The sequence below is a fragment of the Cyprinus carpio genome, chromosome A11, assembly GCF_018340385.1.
Source record: "Cyprinus carpio isolate SPL01 chromosome A11, ASM1834038v1, whole genome shotgun sequence".
Classification (NCBI taxonomy): Eukaryota; Metazoa; Chordata; class Actinopteri; order Cypriniformes; family Cyprinidae; genus Cyprinus; species Cyprinus carpio.
The window spans coordinates 2053721-2075831 of record NC_056582.1 but is presented as its reverse complement, the minus strand read 5'-3'; the positions used below and the strand labels follow the sequence as shown (position 1 = coordinate 2075831).

At 41.4% G+C, this 22111-nt stretch overlaps 2 protein-coding genes and 1 long non-coding RNA gene across 6 annotated transcripts; 2 read left to right on the top strand and 1 right to left on the bottom strand.

Moving 5' to 3' along the window:
• Window positions 1-314: 314 nt before the first annotated feature.
• On the bottom strand, window positions 315-3871 carry LOC109086861 (uncharacterized protein K02A2.6-like). 4 transcript variants are annotated; one of them, XR_006161066.1, is made up of 3 exons: window positions 895-1026; window positions 571-668; window positions 315-448 (listed from the first exon to the last, which is right to left on the bottom strand). XR_006161066.1 is itself a non-coding variant. In XM_042765848.1 (3 exons), exons 1-3 carry the CDS (start codon window positions 3635-3637, stop codon window positions 418-420), a joined length of 681 nt encoding a protein of 226 aa, XP_042621782.1. In that variant the 5' UTR covers window positions 3638-3871; the 3' UTR covers window positions 315-417. The 4 variants fall into 4 exon arrangements, 3 of the variants coding, with proteins under 3 accessions (XP_042621782.1, XP_042621781.1, XP_018956679.2); XM_042765848.1 differs by lacking the exon at window positions 895-1026 and adding an exon at window positions 3086-3871; XM_042765847.1 differs by having other exon boundaries at window positions 571-2120.
• Window positions 3872-4139: 268 nt separating this feature from the next.
• LOC122146564 lies at window positions 4140-10844 on the top strand. The gene is made up of 3 exons (XR_006161065.1): window positions 4140-4564; window positions 4735-4835; window positions 7646-10844. It is a non-coding gene; the product is annotated as an uncharacterized LOC122146564 (long non-coding RNA).
• Window positions 10845-14989: 4145 nt separating this feature from the next.
• On the top strand, window positions 14990-20277 carry tamm41 (TAM41 mitochondrial translocator assembly and maintenance homolog). The gene is made up of 8 exons (XM_042765844.1): window positions 14990-15359; window positions 15442-15624; window positions 15798-15890; window positions 18009-18159; window positions 18260-18405; window positions 18638-18803; window positions 19474-19536; window positions 20067-20277. The coding sequence occupies exons 1-8, from the start codon at window positions 15231-15233 to the stop codon at window positions 20141-20143; spliced, it is 1008 nt and encodes a 335-aa protein (XP_042621778.1). The 5' UTR covers window positions 14990-15230; the 3' UTR covers window positions 20144-20277.
• Window positions 20278-22111: the final 1834 nt, after the last annotated feature.

Sequence of the window (22111 nt, the reverse complement as noted above, 5' to 3'; positions counted from 1 at the left end):
TTGGAATCAGGGGTTCTGTTAGTTCAAAAGGTACCTCAGAGTCAAATGTACCTGGAATTCCAGCAAATCCAGAATCTTGATCATTGAGTTCAGCATTTTGAGCTTGATCATTAGATTCAACAGATTGAGCAGTCTCCTTTTCATTCGGTGGCATTGGAATCTCTGAGGACGAAGTGCGTGGTCTCAATTGATCACCATGCCGTCTATACACAGTACCTGATGCTGGATCACGTACCTTGTACGAAACAGGTCCTGTCTGTTGTGTAATCACTCCAGATAACCACTTCGGATCTCCTCCCACTGTACTTCGCAAGAAAACAGAATCATCCACAGCAAAGGATCTCTCTCTTGCCCGATAGTCATGTTGATTTTTCTGCAAATACTGTTTTCTGCGAACCGTCTCATGAATGTTTGGTTTCAGGAAGTCCAGCCTGGTGCGGATGTGTCTCTTTAAAAATAAATCAGATGGTGACTGACCTGTGGTACAATTAGGAGTTGTGCGATAGCGCAATAAAAATAAAGATAGTCTATCATCAATGCACATTTGCTCATTAGTCAATTTCTTCATACCCCTCTTGAACGTCTGGACATATCTTTCTGCCAATCCATTTGTTGCTGGGTGTTTTGGTGCACTTCTGGTATGCATAATACCATTCTGCTTCACAAATCTTTGGAATTCATCAGAAGTAAAAGTAGTTGCATTATCAGTCACGATTTGTTCAGGTAATCCATATGCAGAAAACAATCTCTTCAATCTGGTAATAGTAGCTTGAGAAGTAATCTGTGACATACGAAAAACTTCCAACCATTTAGAATGAGCATCAACAATGATCATAAACATGTTGTTCAAGAACGGACCAGCAAAATCCACATGCAACCTTTTCCAACACTCACCCGGGAATTCCCAAGGATGAAGAGGGACGTGACTTGGCATTCTTTGTTCTTGTTGACAGATTTGACACTCCTTGCAAACTCTTTCTATATCCGTATCAATTTTAGGCCACCACACGTATTTACGAGTCAGAGCTTTCATTTTAACAATGCCAGGGTGTCCTGAGTGAATTTCCTGTAACACTGATTTTCGAAATTTGAATGGTACAATCACTCGTGTGCCCCATAGCAGACATCCCTGTTCTACTGACAGTTCATCTCTTTTCGCGTAGAATACTTTCAAATCATCTGACACTTCAATTGGCCAACCTTCCATGACATAACGAAACACTTTAGAAAGTTCTTGATCTGTTCTTGTCATTCTGGCAATCTGTGCTGCATTTAGAGGAGCTTCTTGAAGATGGTTTGTCAAAAGTGTGTTGATATTTGCTGAAATGGCTTCTGTTCCTACATCGGTAATTTCAGGTAATGGAATTCGTGACAAGCCATCTGCATTTCCATGATCTTCTGCCTTGCGATACATGATATGATAATCATATGCCGACAAAATTATCGCCCACCGCTGAATGCGAGCGGCAGCCATCATTGGGAAATGCTTATGTTCACCAAACAGAGTCACTAATGGTCTATGATCAGTTATCAAATTAAAAGATCTTCCCCAAAGATACTGATGGAATTTTTTAACTCCATAGATCACACTCAAAGCTTCCTTCTCAATCTGTGAATATTTCTTTTCAGCAGGGGACAAAGTACGTGAAGCATATGCAATGGGATGCTCGTCACCATTTGGCATGATGTGCTGAAGCACCGCACCAATTCCATAAGCGGAAGCATCACATGCTAAAGTCAAAGGCAGTTGTGGATCATAGTATACTAGCACTTTGTCACTGGTGAGCAATTCTTTACATCTACTAAAAGCACCTTGTTCCTTTTTCCCCCAGCACCAAGCAGTTTGTTCTTTCAACAGTCTATACAGTGGTGCCAACACTGTGCTCTGCTGTGGTACAAAGCGTCCATAATAATTTACCAAACCTAAAAAAGCTCGTAGTTCCTTCACATTTGATGGTGCTGGCGCATCTTGAATAGCTTTTACCTTGTCTTTTGTCGGATACACCCCTTTTTCATCGATCACATGACCCAGGTACTCAATCCGTGTTTGTCCCCACTCACATTTACATTTCTTTACTCTTAAGCCTGATTCTTGAAGACGCTGTAAGACTTTGCAAATGTTTGTTGTTCCTCCACTCAAAGTGGCTAACACTTCCTCGATCCGTGGCAAGGGATACACTTCAGTGTTGGCAGCTTGATTAACAGTGACTTTGTAGTCTCCGCATAAGCGAATTGTGGAATCTTTTTTTATAACAGGAACAACTGGAGCAGCCCACTCGCTGTATTTTACTGGGGATATAACATTAGCTTTTTCCAGCCTATCAATTTCCTTCTCCACACGCTCTTTCATAGCAAAAGGAAGAGGACGACTTTTAAAAAACTTGGGTGGCACATCTGGTTTCACTGAAATAGTGGCTTTAATGTCCTTTAAAGTGCCCAGCTCATCCTTAAAGACTTCACTATATTTGTCCAGCACTTCTTGAATGGACCCAGGCTGCTTACTCACATGTCGAATTATCTTCCAATTCAGTTTTACTTTCTGAAGCCAGTTTCTCCCACACAGGTTTGGACCATTCCCTTTGACTACGATCAGTGGTAACTCATTCACTTGATCCTCATATTGTACAGTAGCTGTGAACTGACCCAATACTGGAATGCATTCACCGGTGTAGGTCTTTAACTTGACTCTAGCTCCCTCCAGTGGCAAATGGGCAAACGATCGTCTATACTCTTGTTGTGAAATGATGCTTACAGCCGCTCCTGTATCAATCTCCATCAATAAATCCTGCTGATTCACAGTAAAATTTACTCGGAAAGACTGTTTCTCAGTATCACTTAACATGGAAAACATTTCCAGCTCCGGCTCTTCAGCATGCATATAAGCTGTTACTTTGTGCTTGTTCTGTTGTTCAGCATATTTACTGTTAGGATGTGACTTCATTTTAACTTTGCAAGCTCTCTTTATATGCCCAATCACTCCACAATTGTGACATTTAGAGTTTTTAAAATAACACTCCTGTGCATTATGGTTTTTCCCTTTACAACGATAGCATTGTCTCTGGTTATAAACAGTCTTTGCATTTACCTTATGCACTGTTGTCGCTGAATCCTCTGTTTTCCTCAGCTGTTGCGTATCTCGATCTGCGGTTTCCATACTGTGAGCAACTTCAAGTGCCCGTGCAAAAGTGAGTGTGTCTTCCGAAAGCAATCTTCGTTGACATGCTTCACTTCGGATTCCGCTGACAAAACGATCACGTAGAGACTCATCCAAACTTGCACCAAAGTCACATTTAGATGCACATTGTTTCAGTTCAGCAACATACTGGGACACAGTTTCATGGGGCTTTTGAACACAGCGCTGAAATCGGAAACGCTCAGCTATTATTAACGGCTTTGGTTCAAAATGGGCCTTCAGAATGTTCACAATTTCTTCAAACGTTTTATCCTTTGGCTTCGCAGGCTGAACCAGATTCCGTAGTAATCCATATGTGGACGCTCCCACAGCACTAAGCAAAGTCGCTACTTGCTTCGTATCATCCACATCATTTGCAATCATGAACAATTCCGCTCGTTCAATATATGCAGACCAGGACTCATTTTCCGGTTTATACTCATCCAATCTTCCGATTTGCGCCATGTCTTCTCACACTTTATCCTCGTCGCCAATTTATGTTATATATTCACGAGGCCAGCAACCAAATGCTATCAAACATACTTTACTGGTGTTCAGATCACATATTGATTACATCACATTTCACACGTGCAAATTACATCACGTGATTTAAATACCCTCTTCCCAGGCATAGGAACCAATGACTGCTCATCATGCATATATACACATTATCCCAAATACACCACATATATGTTCAGCTAATTGTCAGCCTCTTACGTGTATGCTTCTTGTAAACAATTAGAGAATATGCATATAGACGGCCTTTTAATTAGCAGAGTAGAATTCAAGGCTAATAGTAAGACATGCAGACGTAAAAGAAAACTTAACTGGATGCAAAAACAGCTGCTACTTCTTGCCCAACTGGTTAATGAAAACACATGAAACATGAAAAGAACAAGGTGGCCTGTCATTTATTAACGTTATTAAAATATAATTATTTGTAAGTGAATTTAGCATCACAACATTATAATATATATTCTTAGATTTTCTAAGAAGCATATTTAACATGATACTAAATTATTAGTGTTTTTGAAGAGTAACTTTAAATGAAGGATAGATGAAGGCGAAGGCGATTTGTGTATTACATTAAACATGAATGACCTCAGCTGAATCCCCAAGAACATTGGGTTATAATAAGTAACACGCTTATAACATGTGTTACGTCCCAGGATGTATGAATTTGTTTTATTATCATGGTGTGCGTTTTTCATGATATGCTGGCAGTGGACCCAACGGCCCTCTGGGAGTTCTCCTAATTATTGTCCTAATCTAGGTGACTGGACCTATCAGCTGCTCCTTGTCAGTGTCAAGAGGAACCAGTATTAAAGAAGATCAAGCGAGTGAGCCAGTGAGATGTTCCTTCTCCCAAGAGCATGAGTGTGTTGAGATGTTGTGAGTACCAGAGTGGTGTGCTTGTTGGTGTGTTTTATGCTTAATATGGGTGTTATGGCTGTAATGTGCAGTCTTGTGTGTTAAGCCTAAATTTAAAACCCAACTTGAATGTGATTTGGCTGTAGTGCACAGCTTTTGAGTTTGCCTTTTATTTTTATCTTATTTTTCAGTACTGGAGCAGTTGGGAGTTGGATGAGAGGAGATATTGTTAAGAATGGAATTTGATTTGACTGCGTTCACTTTGGCTCCTTCAGAAGAAGCTCCTATGTGGGTAAGTTGAAAGAGACTTTTGTAACTTATCTGGCAAGGCACAGTAAGTGTGTTCTGCCTTGCCAGTGGAGCAGTGTTTAGACTACAATGTGGTCAAAGCAGTCATTCTATGAGCATACGAATTAGTGCCTGAAGACTATTGACAGTGCTATCGGAATTTAATGAGAAGTCAACCAAACATTTGTTGAATTTGCTCTGGAGAAGAGGAATCCCTTTGAGAAATGGTGTGTTTCCAGTAAAATTATTAGCTTTGAACAGTTGCAGGAGCTGATTTTACTGAAAGACTTCCAAAATTGTGCACCTGAGAATGTTGTGGTTCATATAAATGATCAGAAGGTCATGAAACTTTCTGAAGTGGCAGTGATCTCTGAGTTCGACAAAATGCTTTCTCTAAAGGCACTGAGAGCCGTAGAGGCAAAAGTGCATTTATGGCCTGGAGAGCCATAGAAGCCAGAGAGGGCATTTGTGTAAAGGTATAGGAAATATGGAGGGAATGTAAGCTGCTAGGCTGGGGTTCTAATCAAAATCGCTCTTCCAACTCTTGACCCCCACCACTATAAACAGGGGTGCCCTGAGCTGTAGTGAATAGGTCAGGTCAGTGGTTAGGGAACGGAATACACAAAGGAGTTAAAAAAAAAAATTGTGTATATATAGATATAGATATAGATATAGATATAGATATAGCTATAGATATATAGTCTAAGGAAAAGTATTGATTGATCTGGGATGCATTTGGCACAACCCCGAAAGAGCTAATTTTTCATTCTATTTGGATTGGACAGGTGTTGCCAGGAATACTTTGCAGTTTAAGATGCAGATGTTAAGTCACTGTTTAATAAGATATTGTCTTAATACCTCAATTGCTGCAAGCATTTCTTGAGGGCTTCAATTGTGACAAAAAACTAAATGGTTTGCAAAAGTAACAAGCCGCCTACAAAAACAGATTTTGTCTGTAAGCAGATCTGCTCTAACTTGGATTTCAAAGAAATTCTCTGAACTCATCAAATGAATGGATAGTCGGGGTTTGATTCTGACTAGAAAGTAGAAAAGCAGTTAGAAGGTCTACAGTTTAAGAGGCAGAAGGATAAGTTCTTAGCTGTTTGTGCTTATCTATGGATTTGTAGACCGGGAGAAATTCCCTTAACAGATGGCAATTCTAGAGGTACTTGAATGCTGGAAAAAATTGAGTGCTAATTATAATCAAGTGGCTGAGATTTCAGGAATTGGAATAGGGAAGGATCTGAGTGGTTTTAGCAAAGGGTTATCTGTTGTCATGAAAAAGTCAGAAAAAGCTGAACCCTGTAATGCGAATCCAAAAGCCTCTATGCCCACCACTCCTGAGCTCTCTCTGACTGTGCAGGCTGCAGCCGTGACAGGCTCCGCCCCACAGACACAGACTGAGAACCAGATTGATTCGCCTTACAGTATTGCACAGGCTGAGAACACTGGTATCACACTCTCTCCCCCAGGGTGGAGCGGAGGCCAAAGGAAATCAGGCTGCGGACGCTGCTGCTAGGAGGGCTGCGACACAAACTTAGAGACTTGTGAGTGTAATGACCCTTTCTCCCCAGGAGGAGGAAGTGCAAACCAGAGACCTCTTTGAATTGTATGACACTGATCCAGAGGAGACTGAACAGTGGACTAAGTTAGGTAACACAAAAATTCAAATGGACTTCAGAAATTTCATAATTTGTTTGTCCCTCCTCTGCTTGTACTGAATTAATGTCTTTATATCATGGTTTGGCACATGCAGGTCCTGAAAAGCTACATGCAGTGATCATGACATGGTGGTGGCCCAAGCTGAGGACCACTAGCACAGATTCTTGCAAAAGATGTTTGTCTCAAGGTGAATTCTCCCTTTGGGGGAAAAATTCCTTTGGGACATGCTTCCTGCCCTCAGGGACCATGGATGTATTTGCAAATTGATTTCATGGGTCCATTGCCCCCTAGTGGAGGTTTGCATGCATCTTAATGATTGTTGACTTGTTTTCTAGATAGGTGGAGGCCTTTCCACTAAGAAATTGCACTGCAGATGCAACCACAAAAATTGTTAATCAAAATATTTCCTTGATGGGGACTCACTTTGCAGACTGATTCAGATCAGGGCACACAATTCACAGGACAAGCCATGAAACAAGCCATGAGACTAATGGGGATTATACAACACTTCCATATCTTTTAGGCTTCAGTCAAGTAGTTCAATTTGAACAGGACGTTGAAAGCTTCTTTGAGGAAGAGAGCTCTGGAGTGGGGAAAGGGTATGCCCGCAGCTATACCAGTGATATTTAGTATGAGAGCTAGCCCAAATAAAACCACACAGATCAGCCCCTTTGAAATCATGACTGGTCGGTACATGCACCTGCCATGGGACGCACTGTTGCAACATGAGGGACCCTCGGGCCCTTTGAAAGGTGCTCTGCAAAATTATCTTAAAGCTTTGGATGATTGTTTACGTGACGCACGTCATTTTCAGTATTAGGCAAGCTGAAAAAGATAACCGAGCAACAAATCATGCCTGTTCTCCCAGAGATTGAAGCCTGTTTAATGATGCAGAGGGAAATGGTCTCCCCTCTGGGTCCTAAGTTTGATGGGCCTTATCAAGTTTTGTTAACCACTAACACTTCTGTTCTTCTCAAGAGGAATTCTTGGTACAGTATGGAGACACTGGTCTCAGGTGAAGCCCCTCGAAGTGTCAAAACCAGAATGCTGCCTCGTAATCATCGTACCTCATAGTCGATCTTGTGTTATTATAGGTAATCGTATGAATGTATGGTTTTATACTAAATGTGAATTTGACTATGAATGTTTCAGATGTCCGGACCTGAAGATGTGCTGAAGCTGTTGGTTCTTCAGGAAGAAGCACGCAGAGAAAGGTGTTGTAATGCTAATTCTAATTGCATTATCATTTTTGCTCTGGATTCAAAGCTCTCTCTGGACCAGATGCTTTCATGCATTCTAAACAAATTGGGATTGTGAAATGGCCGACTTCAATCCTTCTTGGGTCGGATACCCATGTCTAAATTCTACCGAGGGTCTAAATTTGCTTCAGACTACGTATCAAAAGGTTAAGAATTGTTGTTGCAGACTTTATGGCAACTGTGACCTTTTGGCTCGGTCACTGCCCAAATTATCCAGAGAATGCCCTCATAATGCACAACGGTTGTTGGTGGCATGATTATGTGGATGTGTTTGGAAATTATAGCTCCCTTAGTTAGATTCCCATTGCCGTAGTTAGTTTGAACCAGAGTGATTGTCCAGTCAAAATAAACAAACACCGCATATGTGTTGAATCAAAAATCACCTGCTGCTCCTAAATGCAGCAAAAGGGAAGAAGACGACCCGCAGCAGACTCATGTGATTTTGGAGGGAAAAGCGGTTAAGTTGCCTTTGTATCCTAGTGCACCTGACCCCCATCACATTGTCTGTCTTTCTGCATAAAAAAGCTAGAGACCAGCTCGAATCAAACACAGTGGTAAGGTCTGTAGTACAGGGTTACTTGTACAGTAACATTTTTGTTCGAGATGATCCTGGTTCTGAGATGTACAAGTTGGTTGCAAATGACAAATTTCTGAGGTGATGGAATGTTTTGCAACCTGCTAAAGTCCACTTGGTCAGATGGGAGAAGGACAGATCTTATGGGGTGATATGTGATAGATTAGGACAGCTGGATAAAACTGATAAGGGTAATTCTGATCTCAATGAAGTAAGAATGAATTACGAAATGTAAATGCATGCTCTCTCTTGGCCAAGATATACTAGGTTTGATCCTTTGAAGGTTGCATGTGTAAAGATGCTTGGGTAGAGAGGTGCAACTGATGCAGACTGCTAGATGCGCAGCAATTGTTAAAGTAATGGGTACCCCGGGAATGAAAGTCCCAATGGAAATCTGCAACTCCTCATTTGTCAAGGCTGATTACACTTGGGCAAATATTGTAGATGTGTTATTTCGGTATGATATCGCCCTGCTACTGGCTAATAAATCCATTACTAGAATGGAACCACTACATGACCATCTGGAAAGTAAGCGTTATAGTCCCACCTCTATGGTCTATAATGTCACGGCATGGATGCATTTGAATGTGTTCCACTTGTGTTAAGAGATTATTGCCAGCAGGAAAATGACGATGCGGGTACCCCAGATGGTAGATTTAGTATGGAAAGATTTCCAGCTGCATCAAGTTTACATGTGGTCCCAGGTATCTGATGTTTCTTTAGGAGACGGGTAGTTTTGTGCTTAACTATGATTTGTGAAGTCAGCTTATGCAAGAAAAATGTGAATTTCTTCCTACGTTGTACTGCAGAGAGCAAGTCATATATATATATTTTACAAAATACGAAGAGTCAGGGTAAAAGTAATGACTTATTTGTCCATTGCAATATCAAGTCAAAACACATGTATACAAAACCTAGCATTTACACAGGTGAGACTTTGCTACAACTGCAAAGACAAAGATTTAACTTTTCAAATACCGCATCAGACCCTCACGTACATCCCTGCTCTGCTCCTCAGCACCCTGTGCCAGTGGCACCACTGGCTCTGCTGCAACAGGTGTATCCCATTCGTGCTGGTAATCCTCTCCATGACCTTCACAAAGATTGTGCAGAGCACAGCAAGTCAACACCATGGATTTCACCAGTTCAATGTCGCTGTCATTCCTCTTCATAAGGCACTGCCACCTCCCTTTGAGTCTTCCAAAAGCATTTTCTACCACCACCTGTCCCCTGCACACTTTCTTGTTGTAGGTCTGTTGTTCTGCCGGTCATCGTCAGGGAACGGTTTTAGGAGCCAATTCTGCAAAGGGTAGGCAGAGTCTCAGAGTACATAATAGCCAGCAGTAATCCCATGCAAACTCCCAGCCATTCCTGCATATACACTCCAAAACAGTCCTTTTCCATCAACAACTCCTTGCAGGATGATGGAATGGCAGCCTTTTCTGTTGAAGTAATCACAGTGGTACTCCTTTGGGGCTATAATCAGTATGTGTGACCCATCAATGGCACTAACACACTGTGGAAGCCCCCATCGGTGCTCAAAGTAAGCCGCCATTTCTTTAAGCTCTTGCTGGTCAGGAAAACAAATCTGTTCTGGAACAAATAATTTGCAGGCGGCTCCTGCACACACCGACATGAAGTTGTTTTGCTGATACCGAAAAGATGGCCAATACTTCTGTAGTCGCTGTTGGTTGCTAGCTTCCATAGTGCAATGGCAACTCTTTTCTTCAGGGGAACAACTGACTCTGAAGTTTGTGTCATGCTTTTCCATTTCCGAATGCAGCTTGGCACAAAAGCAGAGAAATGTTTCTTCAGACATCCTGAAGTTGTGCACCCACTGTGTGTGTGTGAATCCTGGAACGATCGCATCCCACCATTCACTTGTGTGGCTGAAAGTCCAAATGATCGGTCTGTGGCGTCGATTTTGCAACAAATTGATCCTCTAAAAAAAATACAAGTAGCAAACACATTGTAAAACACCACAGAATGTGTGATAAAAGACAGCACTGTGCACTTCAGTAATTGGCTCGTGTCATATATGTATGTTTATTTATGTGTTTATGTATGTACCAAGAGCTCCTAAACTCCTTTCACTTTCTGTGAGAAGAAAGCACCCCTACAGCAACTTCCGAAGCTGAACTGTGTTTTACTCTAGGATTACATAAAATCTCATGATTTTATGTAATGAATAATAATAAATGAACTGAATAATAAAAAGAAAAAAGAAAACACTGATTAGTCTTCCCTCTATAAATTAAATATGCAACGATTCTTATTTAAGCTACAAAAGTTATTCAGGAAAGAGCAGTGAGTGATTTTTCTCTTTGTCTTTTATTCATGGCCCCAAATATTGCATGCTGCGGCGATATGCATATTGCAATATGTACAACCTTCACAGTACTTTTAATATATTAAATACACTGTATGTGTTAAATTTATACCAAGATACGTATGTTAGTTAGTACATGAGACGAAATACATTGTAACACACAATGTAAAAACATTAGCTTATGTTAGCTTACCCTCCTGCGCCGTCGTTACTTGAGAAGTTGTCCGTCTCGTCCCAGCTCCTTAACATTACACCAATTGTCCTGTATTTTTCAGCTGTGTTTCTCCTTGCAGCCTGAAGCCTTTGCTCAAACAAAGGTTGTCGTCTTCATGTGAAAAACAACCACATGCCAAGAAGCAAGAACAGGATCTGCTGTATGTCCTCCATTGTTGTTTACGGATTTCTTCTTCACACGAAAATGATGTCGAATGCAACTTTCTGGCATACACCACGCCTACCAAGTAAGGGTACTATTGGCAGTGGAAACGCAAGCCTAATCAGGGTTACCTGTACCGAATCGTACTGTACTGTACCGTACCGTACCACTCAGTGGAAACGAGCCATAAGAGAACTGTGATGTTGAATAACAGATATTAAAAATCCTGTTCAATCTTGTATTTCTATTCTCCAAGATTAATGGCTGCATAGTATGTGTAACCAACCATACTGATAAGATACTCGCTAGGAAAACCTTGATGCAGATAAGGGCTCTGTGTGTGTGTGTGTGTGTCAGCATCTATTGTGTTGAATGAGAAGATCGTCTTCTGCCGCCATCTGGACCTGAACTGAGGTGTCTTCTCCGTCAGTTGCTGATGGCTGCCATAATCACTTGGAGATATGCTTGAAATGTTTACGTCTGTATGTGGAAACCATTTAAGTTTATCTAGGTTTTAGAACCAATCAGAATTTTGCTGACCTACGCATTGATGCAATTAGTATCTTCTGTTAGGGTATAATTGTTGTTGATTTTGAACTGTACGCAGAGCGGCCTACGAACTCCATCGAGAGTGTTGAAGCTGACTTCTGCTGATGAAAATGCAAACTATTTTCTTCAGTAAATTTTTTTTTTTTTTTAATTGATCTCATCTCTGACTCCTGATCTTCATTCAGTACCTGGTCCTTGGGTTTTAACTGTAAATTCCCCCTCCCCCTCGGTGTCTTGATGTTAAGAGACACAGGAGCTGCCCAGTCATTGATTCTTGACAGTCAACTCCCGTTTTCAGAAGAATCCTATACAGGTACAAGTGTCTTCATTCGAGGTGTTGGATAAAACTTTGTGGAAGTAACTTTTACACTCTGTATGGTTAACTTCTAAACTTGTTTCAGGTCCCATCAAGATGGGGGTGTGCTCTGAACTGCCTGTGAAGTGTTTCAGTGTAAATTTGGGGAATAACCTGTCAGGTAGTAAGGTGTTCTCTTCTCTGAACATGGTGGGTAACCCTGACCTGTGTGCTCCAGCAACTTTGGTTGCCTTCTCCACTACAGTTCCTGCTGATCATGTCCTTGGTTCTCAAGCTAAGAAACTGATGGACACTTCAGACTTCAGACCACTTGACCTTTCAGACTCCATTAGTCCTTTGTTTGAGTCTCCTGAGTGTAAAATCTTCACCAAACCCAAGATGGACACACCTATTGTTCCTGTTGTGCTTCAGGTGGAAGAGAATCTTGTAATGGATGGGAGGGACCAAGTGGCTGCCGCGCAGTTTTCTGAGATGGATCTGCCATCTGCCTACCGATTGCAAGTACTGAAACCAGCACTCCTGTACTTACTGCTTACAGCTTTGTTCTACCCTTTTTTTTGGTGGAAGTGAACATAATTGGGATGGGTGCACTGTTGTTACATGAGCATGTCACTGATGTAGATCACCTGGTAGACCACTCTATTGTTGCACTATCCCAGCCTTGTTGGTGTGTTTTATGCTTAATATGGGTGTTATGGCTGTAGTGTGGAGTTTTAAGTATTAAGCCTAAATTTAAAACCAAACTTGAATGTGATTTGGCTGTAGTGCACAGATTTTGAGTTTGCCTTTTAATTTTTTTAATTGTATTTTTTATTTTTATTTTTTGTACTGGAGCAGTAGGGAGTTGGGTACCTTTTTCGTTTGTCCTCGTTTTCTCCTGTTATTGCTAGTTAGGAAGTCAGGTAAGAATTGTGATGTTTGTGTATTTTTATCCTTGGAGGTTAGCTAGATTTCCTAGTTTCAGATAGTAATCTTGTTTATTTTGGCTTTACCCACTCCTGTAGAGATGCTTCTCTTATGTTGAAATTGTTTGCGTAGATCTTTTTTCTGGTACTTTAAAACGTTACTTCCCTTTTGGACCTAGACATCTAATTGGGAACGTAACACATGAACAAGGACTCATACAGTAACCCTAATGTGGACCAGCAAGGTAAACTCACCTGACAATTTTAGCCACTCTCTTCATTTAGTACTAATTTAAGAGTTAAATTAAAAATGAATTACCTTAGCAAAATCCCTGGGAACATTAGAAACGGTTATTAAATTAACAAGCTTATTATTGTTGGCTTATCAATCCTAGCTTGAACATACACTCGAACTATGAGGTTTCTGAGCGTAGTTTCCTCATGGACCTGTAGCACAATGACCTGACGATGAATTCACCTGTGCCCTGATCTTTATTAGAAACTGGGAGGGGGAGAAGCATAATACAACTATCACACAGAAAAACTAACTGCCTTAAAATTAGGAAAAATACGCTTCTAGATTGAGCTTGTAAATTGATAGATTAGCTGATTGGATTATGTGTTTGATTAATGTATTTGTTTTGTGCAGATAATACGATATGTATTTGAATATCTTGCGTGTTGAAGCAGTGTTTGATTGTATTGATGATATTGCGTGTTCTTTAGGCAGATCTCGAAGACATCTAATAAATACTGACATTTTGGGTGAAGCTAAAGTAAACCGGAAACTGATATCCATTGAGCTCCCCATGGGTACAGACTAGACATGTGCTGGTATTGCGATATATCACGGTAATGAATATGGACAATATTGTTATCGTTGGCACTTCTAAATACCGTGAATAATTTTTTTTTCAAATTATTCCGAATTTGGAATGCATTTTAAGAATACTTTTCCCATCAACTGGTCAAAACACACAACATCACTGTATGCTGCTTGTGAGCTCTGATGTAAACAAGAGTGCAAAAATGCAGAAAGTTTCCTGTGAGAGGTAGGTTTAGGTGTAGGGTGATAGAAAATACAGTCTGTACAGTATAAAAACCATTACACCTATGCAGAGTCCCTACAAGCATAGTGAACCAGATGTGTGTGTGTTTGTGTGTTTAACCCATTTGTGCCCAAATTTTCCCGAATGGTTTCATGCATATAGTCATGTTAATTGTGTCCTATGTGAACATGTTCTGCATTTATTAATTTAATTTTTTTCCCCTTCTTAAATCGTATTTGAATGTGCGGCATCTATAGTTGCCGGTGGGGAAATATGTTTTATGCCACCCTTCAATGTCAAATTTGAATATTAGGAGAGCATTTGGCATCTAACTCAAAATAACTGCTTTCAACAGATCAATCTTTATTCATAAATGTATCATGCATAAAAGTTGAAGAACATTCAATGCAAACCCCAAAAAGGCTGCATCTAGCTTATAATCTCTTGAATATGAAAACACAACAAATCCATTTGTCTTAAAGTGTTGGGACATAGTGCAGAACAAAGAGCAGCCCCAACAGGGCATTGTGTATCAAAATGTTAAATGAAAAAAAATAACAATAAATAGGATGAAGAAAATATTACATCTATATAATAAAAAGGTATACCTGATATACAATTACACATTTTTTTTAGGCACATAGTATTCAGTGGCTGAGTGTAGTAGGGATTTCATATAATAATGTAAATGTAAACTCATTACTTGTTAATTTTAACATTATAATGGAATCATAAGCTGCTAGTCATAAAAGGTATTAGGGTCCTTGACCAATTAGAATGAAACACATCCAAACTTATTAAAGGGGCCTCGATATTTTGCCCCTTACATTTACATTTAATCATTTAGCAGACGCTTTTATCCAAAGCGACTTACAAATGAGAACAATAGAAGAAATCAGATCAACGAGAGAACAACAACAGTATACAACTGCTATGAGAAGTCTCAGTTAGTCTAACACAGAACACGTAAGGTGTTTTTTTTTTTTTTTTTTTATTACAAAACATAATGTCATAAAAGGGACATAATGCCTTCCCCATGCTTCCTGGAAGTAGAGGTAGAAACTTGACAGCCTCATGTGACAGGAAAGGAACACACACTGTGTGTGTGTGTGTGTGTGTGTGTGTGTGTGTGTGTGTGTGTGTGTGTGTGCTCCTCCAGACCGCACGGTGGCGTCCGCGAGCTGTTCACTGAATAACCAGCGCTCTTTGGATCTCGACGATGAAACTGTCATTCAAAAACAGCAGCTCCTGTCCTTCTAACGTCGTTCAAATATTCAGCAGACGAAAAACAGTTAGTTTTCAATACGGTCACTCCTCGTACTCGTTCCCGGCAGCGCGCACGTGTGTTTCTGATGAGTCGCGGCAGGTTTCGTCGCTCTGATGACTCTCCCAGCTCTGCAGAACAGCGGTGTTTTCCTCAGGCGCATCCTGAGCCGCTTCCCGCAGGACATCAGTCTGGCGTTCGCCTACGGCTCCGCGGTCTTCAGACAGACCGGGGGTCAGATGCGGGTAAGAACTGAAACACACTCATTCCCGCCAGATCTCTACAGCTCTCCGTGTGCCGCATCACGCTCTGTGGGGTTTGTTTCAGAGCAACATGCTGGACTTCGTGTTCGCCGTGGACGATCCGGTCACGTGGCACACCATGAACCTCATCGAGAACCGGAAGCACTACTCTTTCCTCAGATTCCTGGGGCCCAAACACATCAGCAGCATTCAGACTGACTATGGAGCCGGAGTGTACTTCAACACCCTCGTCCCGGCTGAAGACAGGGTACGAAACTGAATCTGACAGATCTGGGGTTATATGCACTAATATCCATCAAAATAACTTCGTATTGTATGGAGTATGGGTTAGTGTTATTAGTTATAATATCAATGACATCAATCACAGTTTCCACACTGATGATAATCAGAAATGTGTCTTGAGCAGACTTGTGTTTGCAGGTGATCAAGTACGGTGTGATCAGCACAGATGCTCTGATCGAAGACTTGCTCCACTGGAAAACGCTGTACGTGGCAGGCAGATTACACAAACCTGTGAGTGTCTCCTCCAGCGGATCAGCACTACTGCAGTTACACACAGAACCACACACAGCTCCAGAGCAGCTCTTGACCGGCTGACTCCAGTTATTGTGGTTTGCTGTCAAGGTCCATGACTTACAGTGTGCTGCATGAGTACTGAACAGTAGAGACAAAACTGCTTTCTCTGCTGTGGAGTCAAGACATTTGCAAGTATGATTAAAAGATGAATATGGGACAAAACTACAGAATGTCACATTTATTATCAGGTCTTTTGACACATACATGTTTTACCAAATAAAGAGGACCGCACTTTTAGAGTTCATCCCACTATTTGATGTGAGCATAAGTATTGGAACAGTTGGATTTAAGGCAGATGTAAAAGATTAAAAGCTAATATTTAGTTGCAGATCTCTTGTGTGCAATCAGAGCAGTCTGACCCATAGACATCACCAGACTCTTGGTCTTATGCTTTGAAATGCTTTTCTCCAGCCTTTAATGCAGCCAATTCCATCTGTTGCTTATTTTGGGGAGTTTCTGTCTTTAGTCTCCTCTTCAGCTGGTGAAATTAATGTTCAGTCGGATTTAAATTTGGGCAATCTAAAACTTTACATTTCTTTGCCCTGATAAAGTCCTTAACTGAACTGGCAGGGTGTTTTGGGTCATTGTCCTGATCCAATATGAAGTGCTTTCTAGTGAAATATGAAGTTTCTTGAATATTGGTGGCCAAGATGATTTTGTACCCTTCCAGATTCATTCTGCTACTGCCATCATACATTAAGTGATCATTAAAATGAAGAGGTGCTGTTCTAGAGACAGCCATGCGTGCCCATGCCATGACACCACCTCCACCAAGCTTTACAGATGAGCTTGTGTGCTCAGGATCATTTGCAGTTCCCTTTTTTCTCCACACTTTTGCTTTCCAATCACTTAGATAAAGGTTAATCTTTGTCTCAACGGTCTATCAACTCAGTTCCAAAACTCTACTGGCTCACATTTGTGAAGAATCTTGCCTCTCTCTTTTTGGTGCTGATCAGAGTTTTGCATCTTGCTGTGTAGCATCTGTAATTCTGTGTCAAAGTCTCCTGCGAACTGTAGATTGACAGAGCATCACCCCAGCTTTCTGGAGGGTGTTGGTGATTTTACAGACATGTATTTTCACAGCTTTTATGATTTGTCTGTCATCAAGTACTGTTGTTTTTCTCAGCCGATCAGGTCATCATTGATTTCTCCATGCCCTTTGTTTTTCCTTTAATTCTAATTGACTTCCTCTTTTCTTTTAGCATCCAAATTCCTTGCTGTTCTTTCAGAGTCGGCTTCCTCGTCTTCATCCTGGTTTGTGTGTGTCATCATTGAATGCAAGACTTAGAATGCAGAAGCAATAGATATAACTGATTAGACACATTCCCTGCTGTTAATATCTGAAGAATTAATGCAACAGGACACAGCTGAACACTTAGAAAGAGCTGTGAGGCAACTGTTCCAATACTTATGCTCACATCAGATAGGGAGATGAAACTCTAAAAGTGCTGATCTTCTCAGCTGGTAAAACATCTTTGTGTTGAATCACCCAATAATAAAATGTGACATTCGGTAGTTTTGTCTCATATTCATCTTTTAATCATATTTACAGATTTCTTGACTCCACAGCAAACAGAACAATTTTGTCTTTACTGTTTCAGTACTTATGGAGGGCACTGTGTATGTTATAGTTATGGATAAGGATTTTACAAATATTTTTACTCGCCATTTCTAACTTGACGTGACTCGAAAAATGTATGTCCATAATAAAAATGCCCATGGAGCTATACGAGTTTTCTCATTTGCATGACTTTTCCAGGTCTACCAATCACACTTTTAAAATCAGGCTTCCTTATTTATCCAGGTTTTACAAAAGAAAGAAAATGCTTTATGCAACACTGATTGTGTCAAAGGATCTTTAAAGAGTCAAACAGGAAAGTAGTGTGTCAATATTGCAAGAGGACAATAACAAATATATTTTGCAGATAAGGAGCTCTTTTTCAAAAGCATGAGTTGATGTGTTTAGAGAAGTATGCAAATGCAGGGAGAGTCTTTCGGGGTCAGATTAGAAGTCAGTAAGTACATGTTAGGCATGTTTTTTTTTTCTCTCTCTAGGTTCGAATTCTGCTCCAGAGTGAGCCTGGAAAACTGCGGCCCGCTCTCGTAGGGAATCTGAAAAGCGCCGTGACCGCTGCTTTTCTCATGCTGCCTGAAAGTTTCTCCGAAGAAGACCTGTTCCTCCAGATAGCAGGCTTGTCCTACTCTGGTAAACACAGCTTGTGTCGATGTGACTTTTTTTTTTTTTTTTTTTTTTTTTTACCCGAAAGGGTTTTAAACCATTCCTCAAGCAACTCGTCTCTGTGTAGGGGATTTCAGGATGGTGATCGGTGAGGATAAATCCAAGGTTTCCAACATCGTGAAAGAGAACATGCCGCACTTCCGGAAGTTATATAACAGTATTCTTCAGGAGTGTCCTCAGGTGGTGTACAAGCCTCAGCAGGGCCGGCTGGAGGTGAGATGAGCTTCTCTGACGCAGCACGTCTCCTCAGGCCTCGAGGGAGCTCGAGCCTTCCACTGGTGGATTTCTGTATTGTCTAGTAATGGCCAATCACACAAAAACAACCTCTTATGCATACATGCAATATATGAAAGCTGCTTTTAGCATCAATAGGATGTTTGAGAATAAATAATGAGGAAACATGAAATCAGCTCTTCAGGGTGTCTGCATGCTTTCTGTTCACTAGGTGGACAAAAGCCCGGAGGGTCAGTTCACGCAGCTCATGGCTCTTCCTCGCACTCTCCAGCAGCAGATCACGCGTCTGGTGGAGCGTCCCGGGAAGAACCGAGACGTGGAGGAGATCCTGCTGCAGGTGGCACAGGACCCCGACTGCGGCTCCGTCGTGCAGCAAGGTCAGGGATGATGTGCACCTGCGACTCAGCCACTACACACACCGTAACGTCTGATAAACCACGAGCGACGCCGGAGAGCTTGAGCTCGCTTGAATAGCATGAAGTAAAGCATTACACGAAGAGCAAATAAGCCCTGGTTTTCGCAGGACTCGCCGAACTGGCCGGCTGGGTTTTGGCGGTGTTGAGTTTCTCCGGCGGCCTCACCCACATCTCATTGTCATAATAACCGCCGGTGCATTTCTCACAAACACCTGCGCAAGTTCACATGCCACACTGGAAGCTGGAGAGCCTCTGCATTGGTTTTTAAGAGCTGGTGCAGAGTAGAGAGTCTTGATTGAGCTCAAAATGTATTTTTTAGAGGACCACTTCTGTGCATAAAATCAGCAGATATTTAATGTTTTGGTTTTGGTCACTATTCAGAATGCATTGCATTATTTAGTAATCATTCACTTTGTAGTTACCTTCAGTGCCATTTAATTTAACTTTAATATAATCAAGTGTAATTTTTTTTTAGAGTTATGTAATACTTAAATTGGCTATATCTATTCACTAATAACTTTTAAAAATGATAGTAATTCTGCCCGCTGCTGGCGGATGACTGGTTATGATTGCTAAACGATGCTTTGTTGGATGAATTGCCGTATCATATGTAATTATGCTTTCTTCACAGGAATCTCATCAATCGTGAAATCCTCCAGCATAACTCAGAGTGCCAAAGGAATGGCCACCGCTGGTAACGGACCTTTAGATTTCACGGTTTTCATTCGGCACTGGTTTGTGAGGCATTGTATGTGAACTGTGAAATGACTGGGAGATGATCTCCTCCGTGATCTTGAACACGCATGTAACATTTCAGTAGATTCTCTCTCTGATCGTAAGTGTGATATAATCATTTTCTTAGACGTCTAACTCAATACTCCATAATAGACTGAAAAATAGAAACTACAGAAATCTTCACATACTTTGTCTTGATAGAAGGAAGTTTTATAACAATACCAGAAAAACATTACAGAATCAGACTTTTAAATGTAATTATTTTTAATTAATTAATTAAAAAAAAATCACATCAACAGCAACACCAGCAAAATAACTATTGAATGCACGTGTGATGTGATGTGACTTTTCTTTGTTAGAGCTGAAATCTTTGCTACTTTAGATTTTTTTTTTTTTTTTGGTTTTGTAGTTTAATATTATGTTTCATCCCAGACACTCAAGAATCACTTTTTTTCTCCACTGATTTCACGCTTGAAACTCTTTCCTCAGGTCTCGTCAAAACAGTGTCATACAGCGCAAAGAAGCTGCAGAAGATGTGGAGAGGCTGGCGCACAAGACCCTCGTGACTCTGTTGTGTGTCAGGTGTTATTTATTGACAGTCGAAGTATGACGCTGACTAATGACTGAAGCGGTGATTCACTCTCGAGTGCACAGTATTCCTGAGAACATGTCAATAAAGGTTTCTAAGTGTGCTTGTAAAGTGTTTTTGTTCATTGGCGGACTTCCCCTTCACCTTGTACCTGTTGCGAGGGCGTGACGTCACGCGCACATTAGCATAATGTATGCTGAGCTCATTCCGCTGCCCTCGACCAATGGGAATGCTCGACTCTCATCACCTGCTAGGAAGAGAATTCCATCATTCCACGCATTCTTCCCGGCGCTCGCGCACCGAGCTCTGGCCGCTCCGCCGGATTTATCGCTTTCAGCTCGAGATCTTTCATCAGCTTTGCGATCGGCGAGATTTCAAAGTGGCGCTTCAAGGTGGGATTGTACCATGTTATTTTTTTTATGAATACATATATATGTACTTTATGATCTTTAAGCGCTGCTGCGTCTTGTTACAATGCAACACTTCCCTCTGAATGATTTGCTATCCGATACTATATGAGAGTTACTGCAGTTTCATATGCGACCACATTAATAAGTAACGCTAGTAAAACATTGATGACTTTCTCGCGACGCAACTAAAACGCAACACTCTCATTATAATGCGTGCGTGCTTTTATTGTAACTTGGCGTCGTCGGTTTGCACAGCGGACACGAAAGCGCACGAGTTCACCCCGATGCCTCGAGTTCAGAAAGCCCAGCTGAAGTCGCGTGGAAGTCTCTCAGCTGCGCGCGGGCTCTGGAATGCGCTCTGTGGAATGTGAAGTGTGGGAAGCGCTCCAGACCTCACATGTTTGCAGTGCTTATTCTGGGAATCCGTGAGAAAACACGACGTGCCATGAACCGCGCTGTGGCAAAGCGCTTCCCGGTGCGACTGCGAGAATGAACGCAAATGCATGTGGTGTTGATTTCTGAGCTGAGTTTAACACTCTGATTTTCCACGCTCAGGGTCTGACCCAGGATGGAGACGCCTTTGGATGTTTTGTCAAGAGCAGCATCTTTAGTGCACCAAGATGATGAGAAACGTGAGTTCAACAAAGTGTTCCATTTCAGACTAAAGTGGTTTTGTTGCATTCTTGTTAGGCCATGGGTTCGATTCCCAACGAGTGCATGAGTTCAAGATGCAAAAAAATAAATAAAATGAATAATGCAGCTCAAGTCGCTTTCTGCCAAATGCATAACTGTAAATGTTCAATCCTTGTTTTATTTCTGCCTTTTGATGAGGTATTAACTCTTTAACTAAATGAAATATCTAACAGAATCTGTAGTTTGAAAGTATTGCTCCCACTCTAGAGTAAGATCTCTGCTGTGTCTCCGTAAGTGAGGCTTGTGGCTTGAGTCTGAGTCTGTCCTGCATGCATTGAGTCTGTGATCATTTACATGAGAAATGCCTTCACATAATGCCCGGGTCTCTCTGAGATGCCCTTCGCTGCAGCTGTCTTCAGCTTCATGCTGATGTATGATAGCCGAGCGCAGGAGCGTTATGCAACAATGAAACTTTGAAAAGAGCCGTGCTGCTTGCTGTCACATGTCCCGGTTTCTCCGGCCAGGCCGTGCTGTTCCTCCCTGGGCTGCCGTGAGCTCTGCAGTGTTTTCCATCAGAAATTCCTTCCTAGATTAAACACCGACAAATCCTACTCAACAGGCATTTAGTGTTATTGGAATTCATTGTGCAACGTCTACATGTTGCAGCGGCCCGTTCTGTGTGGCTCTGCTGGGCTTGTGTTGACAAAGCGGAATTTGGTTAGAAGTACAAAATGTGGTTTGCAAGCGATGTAATTTTCTCCTAAACATCTTCAAAGCTGCTAGAATCACCAAACTGAACTTCCATCGGTCAAACAAACAGATGAACCAGTGCTGCTGTGCTCATCTGCTGAAACAAACAGAAACTTTTCAGTAGCGTCACAGTGTTTGAATCTGCTGAAAAT

Coding starts and splice junctions, on each gene's coding strand:
- LOC109086861 (XM_042765847.1), bottom strand. CDS start 1,684: ATGCCAAATGGTGACGAGCATCCCATTGCATATGCTTCACGTACTTTG. Junction 449..570: donor TGTCCAGACGTTCAAGAGGG/GTATGAAGAAAT, acceptor TTATTTTTAAAG/AGACACATCCGCACCAGGCT.
- tamm41 (XM_042765844.1), top strand. CDS start 15,231: ATGACTCTCCCAGCTCTGCAGAACAGCGGTGTTTTCCTCAGGCGCATC. Junction 18,160..18,259: donor AGCAGGCTTGTCCTACTCTG/GTAAACACAGCT, acceptor GTCTCTGTGTAG/GGGATTTCAGGATGGTGATC. Junction 19,537..20,066: donor CAAAGGAATGGCCACCGCTG/GTAACGGACCTT, acceptor CTCTTTCCTCAG/GTCTCGTCAAAACAGTGTCA.